Source organism: Hydra vulgaris, chromosome 13, assembly GCF_038396675.1.
Source record: "Hydra vulgaris chromosome 13, alternate assembly HydraT2T_AEP".
Taxonomy (NCBI): domain Eukaryota; kingdom Metazoa; phylum Cnidaria; class Hydrozoa; order Anthoathecata; family Hydridae; genus Hydra; species Hydra vulgaris.
The window spans coordinates 52,027,644-52,045,000 of record NC_088932.1 but is presented as its reverse complement, the minus strand read 5'-3'; the positions used below and the strand labels follow the sequence as shown (position 1 = coordinate 52,045,000).

At 31.2% G+C, this 17,357-nt stretch overlaps 1 protein-coding gene across 4 annotated transcripts in view; it reads left to right on the top strand.

Annotated features, from left to right (window-relative positions):
• The window catches only part of LOC105849595 (stimulated by retinoic acid gene 6 protein-like), a 159,634-nt gene that overhangs the window by 75,221 nt on the left and 67,056 nt on the right, over window positions 1–17,357 (top strand). For all 4 annotated transcript variants that reach the window (XM_065816702.1, XM_065816705.1, XM_065816703.1 and 1 more), the window contains exon 11: window positions 7,646–7,707. In XM_065816702.1, coding sequence (XP_065672774.1) covers window positions 7,646–7,707 — 62 coding nt within the window. The remainder of the gene's footprint in view (window positions 1–7,645; window positions 7,708–17,357) is intronic.

Here is a 17,357-nt window from a genome sequence, read left to right as displayed (position 1 = left end):
TTATGTTTATTTTTGCTCAGATGATTTAAAAAACATTTTTGATTAAAATGCTTTGAATAGGAATATGCTAAAGTGGGCAAAATTACATAAAAAATGGATTATCAGTTATTGTTAATGTAATACAACATATTGAAGTTTTAAAAGTTTGGTTTCAAGAGAAGATTGTTTGTCTGAAAAAAATTGTTAAGTGTTTGATAAAATAGTGTGTATTATTGACTGTAAAACATGGTGGATATTGTGTTAAAGTGTGGGTTTGTTTTACATTGTAAAAATGTCACCTGTGATGTTTCACCAAAACGAGGGAATAATAACAAAAGTAGTTTACTTAGACACTTAAAAAGTCATGCTATACCTTTGGAAAGTTTGGTTGATGGGAAGTCATTTATTTTTTTAAAAGAATATGACTTAAAACTAAAATCCAAAACACGTTCTTCAGAATATTGTATAAGATATTTGACAAGCAAATTATAAACTAATATAATTCCTACATACATTAATTTTTTTGTAAACCTAATAAATGGGATAATATATAATTCAGGTAGATTTTGTTTTCTGTTTTTCTCCCAATAGTAAGGAAAACTTTGATATCTTATATCAAAAAGTACGACCATTCGAATACTTGTGGACGGAAGTGTATGTATGTATGCAATCATTCGAATAATTGTGGACGGTGGTGTTTTTTGTTTTTTTTTAAACATCTTCGCTTCCAACAAGGCTGCAAGCACTTGGAGCACTTAGGAACAGTCACAAAAAAAGGATGAGACTTAATTGAATGGCAAGTAACACAGGAATGAATTTTAGTAGATGGCATAAGAGACACTAGCACTTTAGAGCAGTGCCCATTATAGTATTTGCAACACTACGATGATGTGATAATGGTTGGAGGTTGGCTGCAAGAGCAGGTCATGTTTGCAATGCGTTTTTGCACCTTGTCTAAAAGAGAAAGGGCATCATTAAAAGAACCGCCTCAGAAATAGCAACAGTATTCCATACAAGACCGTATTTGAGATTTATAGAGATAGAGAATAGAATCCGAAGTAAGAAAGTGACGAGCTCGATAAAGAGATGAAACCTTAGCAGATGCTAATTTTGCAACTGATTTGATATACGGTTTCCAAGAAAGATTAGAAGTAAGAGTTATTCCAAGAAGATGAAGAATAGATGACTCATCGAGTATATCACCGTTCATATATGTAGGAAGATCTAAATTATTGCAATAATGATTGGCTAAAAAAAATTGAGTTTTATCTGTATTGAAGTTCACCAGCCACTGTGACTCCCATGCTGTAGCAGAAGTGAGATCGTTTTCAAGCTTAAATGCCCCCTCCAAGCAATCAGAGAGTGTTGGTTTCTTATCGTGACAAAAATAAATGATAGTATCATCAGCAAACAATGCCACCTTAGATGTGAGAATATCTGGAAGATCGTTAATGTAAATTAAAAAGAGTATTGGGCCAAGGATAGAACCTTGAGGAACCCCTGAAGTTACAGAATAAGAAGAAGAGTGCTGTCCATCGAGGACAACTTTATACTACGATTGGAAAGGAAGGATTCAATAATCCTAATGATGTTGCCGGATACACTATAAGAAGAAAGCTTATGGAGAAGACCAGCATGCCAAACTTTATCAAAAGCTTTTAAAATGTCAAGAGTGATGGCCTTAACCTCTCCACCTTTATCTAATGCACGATAAAACCTATCGGTTATTACTGTTAGCAAATCAGCTGTAGAACGAGAAGATCGAAATCCATATTCATGGTCAGAAAGTAAGTTATTAGATTCAAGATGAGAAATTAAGTGTTTGTTAAATAAAGATTCAAAAACCTTGCTTATAATAAGAAGAAGACTAATGAGATGGTAGTTAGGTGAATCAGATCACTTTCCAAAATTTTTGAAGATAGGGATGCTGCTTTCTAGCAGGCCGGAAAACAAGACTCTGATAAGCACTTGTTGAATAGTTTTGAGAGTATAGACAACAGCTCTGGAGAACACTTCTGCAAGACAATAACAGGTATGTTGTCCGGGCCACAAGCGATAGAAGAGTCTAGGCAGGAAATCACTTTAGATGCAGAAGCTGGAGTGATATGAATGTCAAGCAATAGATCAACCTGTTTGTTGGCAATATCAGGTAGAACGCAACTAGTGGAATCAAGAGATGATATTGATGAAAATTTTTAGCAAACAATTCAGCTTTGTCTTTAGGTGAGGTGATAAAGTCTGAACCATACAAGAAAGGTGGAATTAAAGATTTGCCCCTATAATTGATATTATTAAAGATTCTCCAGAAGTTGCGAGAGCCTAATTTTTGAGATGAGGTATGAAATTTTATGACCTGAGAATAGGGGGCTTTGCCATTAGGCAAAAGTTTTTCACAATTGTTTCTAGCAGTAATAAACAGACGTCTGTCTTCTGGAGAATTGTTTTGCTGATAAATATGGAAGTAACAGTTTCGATTGGCAATCGCAGCAGCACAGTGTAAGGAAAACCATGGAGAAGAGTGAGGCTTGACCTGGAATTTTTGAAAGGGAGCAAAAGATTCCATGCCAGCCTGAATCCACGAAGTTATGTAAGAAGCGCAATCACGGAAAGAGTCTCAGTCAGCTTTACTGTAGTTGTAAGAGGTTCGATAATAGGGGTATTCAGGTGATGAAGAAGAATGAGATATTAGTTTTGGAGAGATCAAACTGTGATCAGTAGTACCTAAGGGTGAATGTGGAGAAACTGAGCACTGACTAGGATCAGAAACAAGTCATAAGTCGAGTAGAGAAGGTAGATGATTCGGGTTGTCAGGAAAGCGAGTTGGAAAGTTTACTATTTGAGTTAGGGATTGAGAAAGGCAAAAGTTGTGGGCTTTAATGCCTGCAGAGTCACTGACACTAGAGCCAAGCCATTCAGAGTGGTGAGCATAAAAGTCACCAACAACAACTATATTAGCTGATGGATAAAGAGAGAGGGCTTGGTCAATATGATCAGAAATAACATCAAAAAATGTGCAATCTTGAGATGAACGAGAGCGATATAGCTTTCATTCATTAGCGCACATGAAAGAACCGATAAAGCGCACATGAAAGAATAGTCTGTGGATTCAAACCTAGTTTGCCAACAAATGGATGAATTGTCACTAATGTAAATGCCCAGGTAAAGCATGTGACTATTTGAGTCTTTACAAATTAAAGGAAGATAACCATCAACACTAAGATCACAAGATGAGACAGCCAAACTCAAATTAGCCTCACAAAGAGCAAGTAGGTCTGCTGAACTTTGCAAGAGATAAGACTTAACAAAAGAAAAGTTACTTCGAAGACCACGAATATTAGTGAATGATAGATTTAGAGTACTTGGTGATGATGATGGTTTTTTGTGTTTTATAGTTTTTGGTACTTTATTCATTTTAAAATTAGATTGAAGAACTTGACTCAAAGCATAGATAGTACTCAGAACACCATTTAATAGCCCAAGCAATTGCCTCATTACTACTAATAAACTCTAAACCATAACAAAGGGCTCCGAATGTGGCCTCCGCAATGCACACCAAAAGTACAAACAGGAATACCATCCATGCGCAACATGGCACTGTTAATACTTTGATATTTTTCAGCTGTTGATGGAATCAGCCTCTCTGAGAGCTACCACAGAGTTCGGGAAACCTGACTACCAGCCGGCCTCAGAACCATAAAACTGAGTTTTAGAGCTGTACCCTCATTAGGAGATAATAGAATGAGTTGCTTAGTCTTAAAAACAGAGACACAAGCAAAACCCACACATTGAGTCAAGAAGATCCAGCATTCAACATCCTAAACTGGAAACAATGTATTAAAAATACATCTGCGCCAGCCTAATAAATAAAGAAGGGGTGCGAGGCTGGTCAACAGATAGAATCTGTTTACCCCTTAAGTCTTTGCCTAGGAGGCCTTCTACAATAGAGTAGCCGGGTGCATTTAATATCTGCCCAGGATCAGTGTTTTCATCAAGACACCATCTCTAGCCTTTACTCAACCAAGAGCCCCAAGGCAGGGGGTGTTTTAAGTCGAAGTTGGCCTCTCCTAGCCTTTGCCTAAAAAGGCGTATCCTACAATGCAGCAGGACATGAAACAGATTGTACTGGGTTACATGTTACCAGTAGCAAGATAACCTGATCTGACTTATAAGTTTGCACAGTTGCATCTCAAAAAAATTTTTTTTGTATTTTCAAAACAATTCTTTTTTTTTTTGCATTTCAAAATAATTCCATCTTGCTAGGTTTTGAAACTATTCCAATACTTTTGAATTTATTTCATGGTTTTGAACTTATTTTTGATTACGATATTAAAAAATTTTTTTTTTTGAGATTTTAAAACAGGTATTGACTTAAACCAGGTACCCAGTTATATATAATTTTCTGACCATTTTATTTCATTTTTTTAATAAAACAATACTGAACATTAGCATATTTCATTGATAGGTTTTGTTTTTTTGTTTTTAAACTCTATTCACCTCTTAAAGGCCAAAAGGGGCACTACAGTCAAAGAAAATGCAATTTTTTTTTAAATTGTTACAATACTTTAATTTTTCTCTTTCAATACTTTAACTTCATAATACAAACTATGATGAAGAAGGCCGCTATGGAGAGAAACAAGTAAAGCATGATACTATTAGATATGTAATTTGAATCAAACTACTTCATTTAATATAGTTACTATAGTTAAAATACTATTGCTACCAGTGTTTAAATTGTAAGAATGGTGTATGTATGTGACCATTTGAATAATTGTGGATGGTAGTGTATGTATATATGCAACCATTCAAATAATTGTGGGCAGTAGTAGTAGTTTTAACTTTTTGTTTTGGTAATTAATTTCCTGCATCATAATCATCAATCGATGAACTTTTGCTCAAAAAAAATAAAAATGGGTTTTATACTGATAAATTTTCAAAAAAGGTCACCCACAACACAAAATTTTTCAAAATGATATATAAGTAGTATTTGCAGGCAGTAGCATTATGACTTTCTGAAGTCTAGAATTTTCTTGAACTTTATGAAACTTTCCAGAATTTTCTGGACTGTTCTGGCTGTTTTCAAAAATCTCTGAAACTTTCTAGAGTTTTGTGGAGTCTTTCAGAAGTTTATGGAAATTTGCAAGATTTAGAATATATAAGCTGCCTGATTGAGCAATACTAATAACTATATATGAATCAGGTCTTGAAAAGGGATGTATTGAAAAACCCCAGAACACTTCAGTGTTTGGGTGGGATTCAGCACAAGCATCTGATTTAAGTCACTTTGAATAGTCTAGAGGATATACATCTGCAGAGTTAGAAAATCACCAGTTTTTTTTAGCCAGAAAATCTGCAAATTTTTTTCAAAGGCGCTGTCTTTGGTAGTGCTCTATTTTGTGTGAACACAACTTTTGTATTTTTATCATAGATTACCCCTATCCAAGGCTTGATATGGCTTCTATATTACTTGACTGCTGATGGCAATATCATGTTAAATCATGTTAATATAGAAGCCATATCATAGGCTTGATATGGCTTCTATATTACTTGATGCATTGGATGTCAATATCATGTTCTTGACTGAGTCTTTTGCGCAGTATTGGATGAAGATCTTGGAGGAAACAAAATGTTGCCCAATATCAAAAACCCATTTATCCTGGAACTTGTAAAGAATTATAAACAGTCTAGCAAGAATTTCAAGAATGGTAAAGAAGTGACTATTGAAACAGCAGAACGGTGTGATAATATGAAACTTATATTTCATTTAACTTGGGTATTCTGCTTTTTTGAAGAATATGGAGTATTTCCTAAAGTGAAGTTTCAGAAAATATCTAAATTAAATAATGCAAAATGTAATACCCGAGCAATACTAGTTCTTTTAGTACTTATTCTTCTGACAATGAAGAGACTCACTACTCAACATTTTTATATTTATCTCTTACAGAAGGGCAGACAATTAGTTTACTGACCAAATGTACAATGCAGATGATTATCGAAAGCTAAGTAACAGCTTGCACAGTAACGAAAAATTGTTAAGCTCATTGAAAAAGTTTTGGAATCAGGAACCCTCAAGACTGAAAATTTCTAGAACAAATCAGTGTACAGAACGAGCAATCAAGTGTCTTCAAGGTTTTTTTGACATCTGTGAAAAGAAAGAGAACCTCCAGTTTACATTTATTTTGTCTAACAAAGCATAAGAATTTTATATTATGCTTTAATTAAGCTGAATACAGCACAACATTTTTAAATATATATATACAGTAGCTTTAAGTACAAAGTATTTAAGTTTTCCCCTATCAAAAATTACAAACTTAAATACAAGTACTAAAGTTTGCAATTTTATATTTATTTGTAATGTAGAGTGTTTTGATGTAACAATAAACTGTTAAATGCTAAAAGCTAAACTCTCCAATTAAAGAAGTTAGAATCAAAAAATAACAATCGTAAAATTGTTTAAAATTTTATTCATACACATGTATGGTAAATACGAATCTTTTTTTTGTTGGTGACCTTTTTTAACAAGAAAATTGAATTAATGATTTTTTTTCATTATTTTTCAACAAATATCCATTGGTTCATTTATCCTAGTTGTCAAATGTCTGGATTCTTCTCCGATATAACTTACAGCCGGTGCAAGAAAAAACAAATATAACTTACAGCTGGCGCAAGAAACTTTGAGATTTAAGTAGCTTAGGAAGCGGATCTTTTTGAGAAGAAAAAAAATTTGTATTTTGTTAGTAGTAAACATTGATTTTATTAAAACATCTTTGCAATTTTTATTAACAATTTTTTTTTATTTTTATTTTTGTATAATTAGATTAAATTCCAATGAATAGAAACAAAGCACTAATATGTTATTAACAAATGTAGAAACAGATGGTTTAACATTAGCACTTATGTTATTATGGATTATGTTAGATGAATTCATTTTCTTATCAATATACCATATAGTGTCAATAATTTTTTTTGTCTTTTTCAAATCCCAGCCAGTATTATTAATTTTATAGGTTCAATCTATCAAACAATATTCCAAATTTGTACAAAACCAAATACAAGACAAGAGTGAATGAGACTAAAAAAACTTTGTAAAATAGCTGTATAAAGTTTTTGAAATTTAATAAATAAACAGATGTCAAAAAGGAATTAAATTTTTTAATAAGTACATTTAAAAAAGGCAATCTGATTTCCTTAGTTTTCTATACCATCATAAATTTGTTGTTTATTAAGATGATTAAAAAAATCCTTGGGTTCATATTCTACATTAAAGGTAGCAATTATATCATCCACATACTGTTAGTAAAAAACTGGTATATAAGAGGGTCAACTATTAACCCATGTTTGTTCATGAAAAGATGGGCACTAACAAAGAACCTATTGCAACACCATCTGTTTGATTGTAATGTTTTTTGTCAAATAGAAAATGAGAACCAGAAGTTGAAATCTGAAACATTTTTTTAAATGAATTTTTAGAAAAGGTATGTGGAGACAAATGAGAAATTTTTTGACATGGTTGTAGTTGTATGTCTTATTTGTTATAACAGTTAGAGTTAAAGTAGTATCTGTGTATAAAGAAGATCAAGTTTTCTCATCAACATTGTCACCATCTTATTTAAATATTTAAAAGTATTTTTGAGATTCTTGCATGTAGCTTGATCTTTTATTTTTTCAGGTTTCAAGTTTTCTCTAAGAATTATATCATCAACATTTGTATCTTGTTTGGCTGTTTATATAGTATGAAATATATATGATTTTTTTTATACTTTAACTAAAGTTGAATTTTTATTTACTGTATTATTATCATTATTGTTGTTATTATTGTAATTATTATTTACTTTTGAAGCTCTTATTGTTAGCATTTTGTATTATTTTTATTATAGATTATTTTTTGTCATTAATCATTTTTATTCTTAATAATAACACAATTTTTAATAATTTTGCATGTAAAATACACAGTGCTGTGCTACCTGTGTGTCTACATGACACTAAAGTGCTAATAAATATTTGTTATGTTTTTTAATTATCAAACTTTTTGTTAATGCTTTGTAATAGGAGTAGCTTATTTTTATTTTTTTCTGTCATTAATTATTTAATTATATCAAAATTAGTGTTTGATTATTTTACCCTTATTTGTGCCTCAATATGCAGCCCTCTCTCAGGAAAAGTGGTATCAAAAATAAGTCCCAGAATTTGTTCCAGAAGATGCATATCATCAAAAGATTCCAGTCAAGTGTATGTCTGTCCCTCACAAGTTCTTCTAACATTTTGAGATACCCTAATAGTTTATCTTTTATCCTATTAATGGATGTTAATGGATGGATTTACCAAAGTCAAGGATGGCTGTTTAACTTTTTTATTTTATTTAGTTTACAAGTATCTAGTTATTAACATGGTTTAAAGTTCTATAAGTGCTCAAACCATCAACCAAGAATGCAGACTAGAAAAAGAGTTTTTTATTTTTGCACAGAAATTAATAAATTAATAGGTTAAAAGTTAATTAATAAATCTTTTTAATTAATTTAATTTTTAAGTAAATCATTCATCGTAATTCCAAATTTACATGTTTCAAGCTCTTACAATATTTATTAGTTTTGAAAAAATTACAAAAATTATTTATTTTGTAATTTAAAATAAGAAAATAAATCAACAAATAATTTTTCATTATTCATTTTAGTTTTAACCAATTAAAACCATACAGTTTGTGATTACAATAGAATCAAAATGTTGTAATGCTAAAGACAATCTTGAAACTTCAGAAATCTTTTTTTCAATTAATCTTAGAAAGATTCAGAAATTGAACGGATTTTTGATATTGTACCAACAGAAAGATTTATCTGTTAAAACAAATTGTTGAATTTAATCATCGATTTCCCATTCTGTTCTTGCAAAAGGATGTTGTATTTGTCAAATATGAAAACAACAATAGATTTTAAATTAGATCTTAAGCAATCTTAAGTTGTAATATTGCACATCCTTGTGACCAAAGAATCAAAAACTAAATTTTTTTTTTTTTGTCTAAAATAGAAAGTGGATCATTAGAAGATCCGCCCCAGATATGTAGTATTCAACACAAGGCCTAATTTGAGATTTATAGAGATAGAGAATAGAATCCAGAGTAAGAAAGTGTCAAGCTCGATAAAGAGATGCAACCTTGTCAGATGCTAAATTTGCAACTGATTTGATATATGGTTTCCAAGAAAGATTAGAAGTAAGAGTTAATCCAAGAAGATGAAGAGTAGATGACTCATCGAGTATATTACTGTTCATAAATATAGGAAGATCTAAATTATTGCGATAATGATTGGCTGAAAAATATTTATCCTTTTCAAGCTCAAATGCCCCCTCCAAGCAATCAGAGAGTGTTGGCTTCTTATCATAACAAGAATAAATGGTAGTATCATCAGCAAACAATGCCATCTTAGATGTGAGAATATCTGGAAGATTGTTAATGTAAATTAAAAAGAGTATAGGGGCAAGAATTGAACCTTGAGGATACCCTGAAGTTACAGAATAAGAAGAAGAGTGCTGTCCATTGAGGACAACTTTTATACTACGATTGGAAAGAAAGGATTGAATAATCTTAAAGATGTTACCAGATACACCATAAGAAGAAATATCAAGAAATATTTTTTGAAAATAGGCATAGCAGATGCCGTTTTCTAGCATGCTGGAAAACAAGACTCTGATAAGCACTTGTAGAATAGTTTTGAAAGTATAGACGATAGCTCCAGAGAACACTTCTGCAAGACTATAACAAGTATATTATCTGGGCCACAAGCTGTAGAAGAGTCTAGGCAGGAAATCTCTTTAGGTACAGAAGCTGAAGTGGCGAATGTCAAGCAATGGATCAACCTGTTTGACAGCTATATCAGGTAAAACACAACTAGTGGAATCAAGAGGTGGTATTGATGAGAAGTTCTTAGCAAATAATTCAGCTTTGTCTTTAGGTTAAGTGACAAAGTCTGAACCATACAAGAGATAGGAATTACAAATTTGCCCTTATTATTGATACTATTAAAGATTCTCCAGAAGTCAAGAGAGCTTAATTTTTGTGATGAATTATGAGATTTCATGACCTGAGAATAGCGGGTTTTGGCGTTAGACAAAACCTTTTTACAATGGTTTCTGGCAGTAATAAACAGGCGTGTGTTTTCTGGAGAATTGTTTTGCTGATAGATATGGATGTAATGGTTTTAATTGGCAATTGCAGCAGCACAATGTGAGGAAAACCATGGAGAAGAGTGAGGCTTGACCTGGAATCATCAAGAGGGAATAAAAGATTCCATGTCAGCCCAAATCAACGAAGTTATTTAAAAAGCACATTTGTCAACAGGAAGACGAAAGATTTCAACCCAAGGGTCATCATGAAGAAATTCACAGAAAGAGTCCCAGTTAGCTTTAAGGTAGTTGTAAGAGGTAAGATGATAGGTGGATTCAGATGATAAAGAAGAATGAGCTAATAGTTTTAGAGAGATCAAACTGTGATCAGAAGCACCTAAGGGTGAATGTGGAGAAGCTGAACACTGGCTAGGATCAGAAACAAGACATAAGTCGAGTAGAGAAGGTAAATGATTCAGGTTGTCTGGAAAGTGAGTTGGAAAGTTGACTATTTGAGTTAGGGATTGATAAAGGCAAAAGTTGTTGGTTTTAATGCCTGCAGAGTCACTGACACTAGAGCCAAGATTATCAGTGTGATGAGCAAAGTCACCGGCAACAACAATATTAGCTGATGGATAAAGAGAAAGGGCTTGGTCAATATGATCAGAAATAACATCAAAAAGAGGGCAGTCTTGAGGTGAAGGAAAGCGATATAGAATAAAAAGAAAGACCATAGAGAGAAGTAGTGCTAAACGAACGCACATAAAAGAATAGTCTGTGGAGTCAAACCTAGTTTCCCAAATAATGGATGAATTGTCACTAATGTAAATGCCCAGGTAAAGCATGTGACTATTTGAGTCTTTAGGAATTAAAGGAAGATAACCATCAACACTAAGATCACAAGATGAGACAGCCAAACTCAAATTAGTCTCACAAAGAGCAAGTAGGTCTGCTGAACTTTGCAAGAGATAAGACTTAACAAAAGAAAAGTTACTTCGAAGACCACGAATATTAGTGAATGATAGATTTAGAGTACTTGGTGATGATGATGGTTTTTTGTGTTTTATAGTTTTTGGTACTTTATTCATTTTTTAAAGAATTTGACTCAAAGTATAGACAGTACTCAGTACAATGCTTAATAGTCCAAGCAATTGCCTCATTACTATTAATAAACCCTAAGCCGTAACAAAGGGCTCCAAATGTGGCCTTGGCAATGCACACCAAAAGTACAAACAGGGATACCATCCATACACAACATGGCACTGATAACACTTTGATATTTTTCAGCTGTTGATGAAATTAGCCTCTCTGAGAGCTACCACAGGGTTTGGGAAACCTGACTACATGTATGCCTAAGAATCATAACGTTGAGTTTTATGGCTTTTTTTTTAAAATTGAGTTAATATGAGTTGCCTAGTCATAAAGACTAGGCATAAAATAGAGACACAAGTAAAACACATGCATTGAGTCAAGAATATCCAGCATTCAACATCCTAAACTGGAAACAATGTATTGAAAATACATCTGCGCCAGCCTAATAGATGAAGAAGGGGTGCGAGGCTGGTCAACAGGTAGAATCTGTTTACCCCTTAAGTCTTTGCCTAGGAGGCCTTCTACAAGACAATAGCCTGGTGCATTTAACATCTACCCAAGATGAGTATTCTTATCAAGACACCATCTCTAGCCTTTACTCAACCAAGAGCCCCTAAGGCAGGGGGTGTTTTAAGTTGGAGTTGGCATCTCCTAGCCTTTGCCTAAAAAGGCGTATCCTTGCAGCCTTTTTTTAAACGAAGTTAAACAATATGTTAGTTTTATGTTAGACTAAGATGATGGTTTTTCTTTGAGGGAATTTAAATATACTAAAGCACAACAAATCAATTAGGTCCAAAATGACTAATAGAATTGCTCATGACTTTTTTGCTACTGCAGCAAAAGATATATATGGAATTGCTACAACTTTTGTTGATTCAAAAAGACTGTTAATTGATTTTGATAGCATAATCAATAGCAGAGTACACAAGATCATGAAAATACCATAATTTTATCTTTTATTTTTTATTCTTTTTATTCTAAAGAGTTTCAGTTCTTTGGATTTATAATTTTTTATCCAAAGAGTTTCAACTTTTTGGAATTATAATTTTTTATTCTAAAGAGCTTCAACTCTTTGCAATAAAAAATAAAAAAATTAAAAATAAAATTTTGGTATTTTCATGGTCTATCTTGTGTACTCTAATGCTTTTGATTATGCTATCAAAATCAATAAACAGTCTTTTTGATATATATATCTTTTGCTTCAGTATATATCAAACAGACTTTTTGATATATGTATCTTTTTTTCCATACATATCTTTTGCTGCAGTAGCTACAAGTTCAGTAGTGCAGTAGCAAGTGCAGTAGAAGTGCAGGGAAAAAAACTAGGTGAGTAAAAGTTATTAGAGCATACAGGGGCAGATACAGTAAATGAAAAAGACTTGGCTAAATGACAAAGAATTCATGTGAGAATGAGTTTTAGTTGATGGAACTAGAGATGATAGCTACTTTGAGCAGTAACCATGATAGTATTTGTAAAAAAGAGAAAGAGATGCAACTTTACAACAATGGCAAAGAGGCTCAAGCTTAGCCGATAGAGCAGGTCCAACAATTGTTTACAATGCGTTTTTGATGACCTTGTCTAGAAGAGAAAGGGTGTCATTTGAAGGACCACCCCAAATATGACAACAATATTCCATACAGGGATGAATAAGAGATTTGTAGAGGTAGAGAATGAAATCAGGAGTAAGAAAATGGTGAACATGATAAAAGAAGCAAACTTAGCAGATGCTAATTTAGCAATTGATTGTACATATGGTTTTATAAATGGTCAGTAGTAAGCAATAATCCAAGAAGATGTATAGAAGAGGACTCATATGACAAAACTTGGCACTATGGAACAACTTATTAGGTGGTTATTAGTTGTGAACAACAAATGATCAGTTAATAGGTTGGACACCAGAGACGAGGATAAAATAGAAAATTAGAGTTGCAGGGGACTCTGCATCCTTGTTTTTATATGACACAACAAAATAACTTATTACCTGGTCATCAGTTATTGATAATGAAAAAGGAGATTAAAAGTAAGTTCTTCCCCTCAAACTGAAACTGAGTTAAAGAGTTGAGAGAGGGATATAACAATAATTAAGGGAAAAAATAACTATTTAAAATTATGAAAAAAAATTAACTATCAAAACTATGAAAATTTAAATCCTTAACTATGTCATAAGATGGGTTTTTTGTGGTGCCTAGTAAATTAATAGATTGAATATGATGAAAGATTACATTGACATTTAGAGTGATGGTTGTTTTCAGAAGTTGTTAAACCAAGACTCTGAATTGATCTTTTTTTTTTTTAGCTAAACAAATATAATGAACATTGCTAAAGCAAGCATTCGTATTTGTGGATATTCACAATGCATGAAAATTCAGCAATGCTTTCTTTTTACTTACAATATAAATTGTTGTTGCAGATATGGTTGCTCACACTCTACCCAATTGATAAAATTGAGTGTTTGTGCAAGTTTTTTAAGCAGGTTTTGTAACTTACAAAATCTTTCATTATCATTGATCTTAAAACAAGGTCTTTTGCAAATGAATCTTGAAAATTTGAAGAAAAAAATTTGAAATAAAACAAAATTCTATTTTAACTATTAAATCCGGTACAGGATTAGATATTGCATTTGGTTAAGAAGAACTATTTAATTTAATTTCTTTTGTTATTATTAATGATACTGCTACTCTTTCTGCTGCAACTAAATCTTTTGACATAATATGTACTAGATTTTTTTTCACTAAGGTTTGTGCATTTTTGTGGGAGCTTTTAGCAAATAAATTGCAGATAATATATATATATATATATATATATATATATATATATATATATATATATATATATATATATATATATATATATATATATATGTATATATATATATATATATATATATATATATAAATATATATATATATGTATATATGTATATATATATATATATATATATATATATATATATGTATATATATATATATGTATATATATATATATATATATATATATATATATATATATATATATATATATATATATATATATATATATATATATATATATATATATGTATATATGTATATGTATATATTTAATGGGGATCGAACTTGGAACTTCTTGCTTATGAGGCGAGCGTTCTGCCATCACACCACTATCACTTTCAAAGAGAAAGTTGATAAAGTAAAGAGGTGCTAACAGAAAGCACATAAGATACATAAAAGTTTATTACATAACAGGAAGCAAAAAAATAGTTAATTAACAAGAAAAACTTTACACATTGTTCTATATTAAAAAAAAAATTTTACGCATTATTCTATATTTATTGATCTTTCAGAATACATAAGGATTTTAATCTGCAAGTATATGGACATTCATATATGGATAACGGGGCATGGTCCCCACTTTTTTGTAAAGGAATTTTGCGAATGATTTTTTACTACCTTTCAGACTAGCTGGAGCTCTGAAACTTAATGCATTTCTGTAGTATCAATGAATGTGCATGTTAAAATTGTCACCAGGGGGGCTGGGGCATGTGCCCCACTTTTTTGAGGCAGAATCTTGTAATAGATTTTTCACTACTTTCTAGACAAGCTGGAGCTCTGAAACTTTCAGCATTTGTGTAATCCTGATAATTGTGTGTTAAAATCATTTCCAGGGCAAATTACCATAGGGTCCATGGTTGGATAACTTGGGAACATGGCCCACTTATTTTCTTAAAAAAAAAGGTTTTTATTTTTAACAAAGATAACTTTGAGAATATTGTCTTCAAAAATTTATTTGGTTTATACTTGTTCCATTCGGTTTTCGATCGAAAACCGAATGGAACAAGTATAAACCAAATTTCGATTCTATATTTAGATCATTCTATATTTACATTCAATATATAATATAGATAATATGATCTTTCTTAAAATGTTTTAAGAAAGCTTGTATGTTTATATGAGTTTTGATTTACAAGTATTAGGATTAAAAACAGTCATCCATCTAAAATAATGATTTTAACAGACTTTTACAATGTATAATTTAAACCTTTTGAATTAAAAAAAGTTGATACTTTTTAATGATAAAATGTTAAAAGTAAGTTATTTAATTAGCTAATATCTTAAAGTAAAAAAAAAATATCCTGCCATAACATTACATCAATAAAAAATAAATTTATCAACTTTCGAAATCATCATTTTAATTGATATTTGTTAGTTCTATAATGTTACTCGCAAGTTGTTTTATTAAATAAAAACTATTAACAAATGTAGTAGTTGCACAAAAACATTACAATTACAATTTCATTACATTACACATTACAATAGTATACCAGAAATGTATTACCTATTAAATTCATCATTAACATTTTTAACATAAACAAATTAATTACAATTAAACAGCCTTGATAAAGAAACAAAAATTTATCTTTTACAATCAAAAAAAGATTAAAGAAATCAATAACTGTTTAGTCTTCCATTACCATTAGGTGTTTAAGTGGTTTTCATTAAATTAGTTACTATTGGTTTCTCATTTTTAATTTAATCTGAAATGCAACTTAGTAGTTAGTTTTACAGTAAGAGTGGCCATAAATGTGTGACCACATCAAGAGTGGATTCATATGATTTTGGAAAACTGCTAAATGGTACATGTTATAAATTAATTTATTGTAGAAAAACTGATTTGAAGAGTTCTTTTAAAATTTTTTTTTGGCTATCTAGAGCAGATGAGTATTGGTTTCCAATTACCAACATTGTTTGTATCATTGATGCAACTGTAACAACAACTGACTGTATGTATACTTTGACTGTTGAGGCATCTAATGCTCTGGTCCCCCTCTGGTGTCTTGGGCTTTGGAAGCAATTAAAACATAAACATTTATCGGAACTACACTAATGCTGAAACTTTCAGATCTCCAGCTACTCTGGAAGGTTGTGAAATATCAATCACAATATTCCACTACAGAAAAAGTTGGACAGTATTATGTTATCCATATACTTGCAGATTAAAATCATTATGTTTTCTGAAAGATCAATGAGTATAGAATGATGCATAAAATATTTTTTTGATATCTTCAAGGGCACATGGGTTTCTTAAGCATTAAAAACATTAATATAAAAAATTGCCTAAAGTTATTTAAATTGATAATTACAGGTACTTAATAATAGTTTCTTCCATTTCTCATCATTTTATTGGATTTGTCACTCCTGTAAAAAGATCAAATGTTTTTATTTTATGTTTTTTATTTTTTATTTCAACATTTTCACTTCCAACCAGGCTGGAAGCAAATGCTATTAGAGTTGTAAATTAATGGAAGAGAAAAGATGAAGTTTATTGATAATAACAGTAATTAACAGATGCCTTTAAAGATTGCAAATTATATGAATCAGGAAAGCAAGATAAAGGGAGCAAATTCCAAAGAACTGGTGTTCGAGGGAAAAAATGAAACAAATAAGAAATTTTGGAGCATTTACAAACGGTCACAGTAAAAGGATGAGAAATAATTGAAGGATGAGTAACACGAGAATTTTAGTTGATGGCACAAGTGATGCAAGCTCTTCAGAGCAGTGCCCATTATAGTATTTATAGAAAAGAGACAGAGAAGCAACATTACATCAATATGATAATGGTTGGAAGTTGGATGCAAGAGCATGGTCCAACAACAACTGTACAAAAATCAGCGAAGGACATGGCCTGGGTCAATTGACATAGAATTACCCAGAAGTCTGATAATAAAAATAAGAATTTCTAAATGAATAGTAGTTAATGGGGTCAGTGCGATCTGAAGAGTTTTTTAAAATCGAAAGTACTGATGCCATTATCCAGAAAGCAAGAAAAGATGCCATTATCTGCAAGCTAGAAAACAATATTAAACAGTTTTAGTGAATTTTAGAGAGTTTTGGAAAGCATTTTTGTAAGACTGTGACAGTTGTCCAGATCACAAGCTGTTCAAGAGTTCTAGTGAGAAATAATTTTGAGAAATAAATAAAAAAATTAGAGATGAAAAACTATTGTGAAATAGAATTTTAGACTTGTCATTGTTAATAACACTGTTGAAGATTTTCCGAAAATCTCTAAAACCTAAACTATAATGTAAAATACAAGGTTTTCAGTAAATATAAAAATATTTTTTTAATACAAAAAAACAATATTAAACAGTTTTAGAGAGTTGTAGATCAAAAGCAGAACTATCAGCTTCCACAGCTGAAATTATTTCACATTTGAA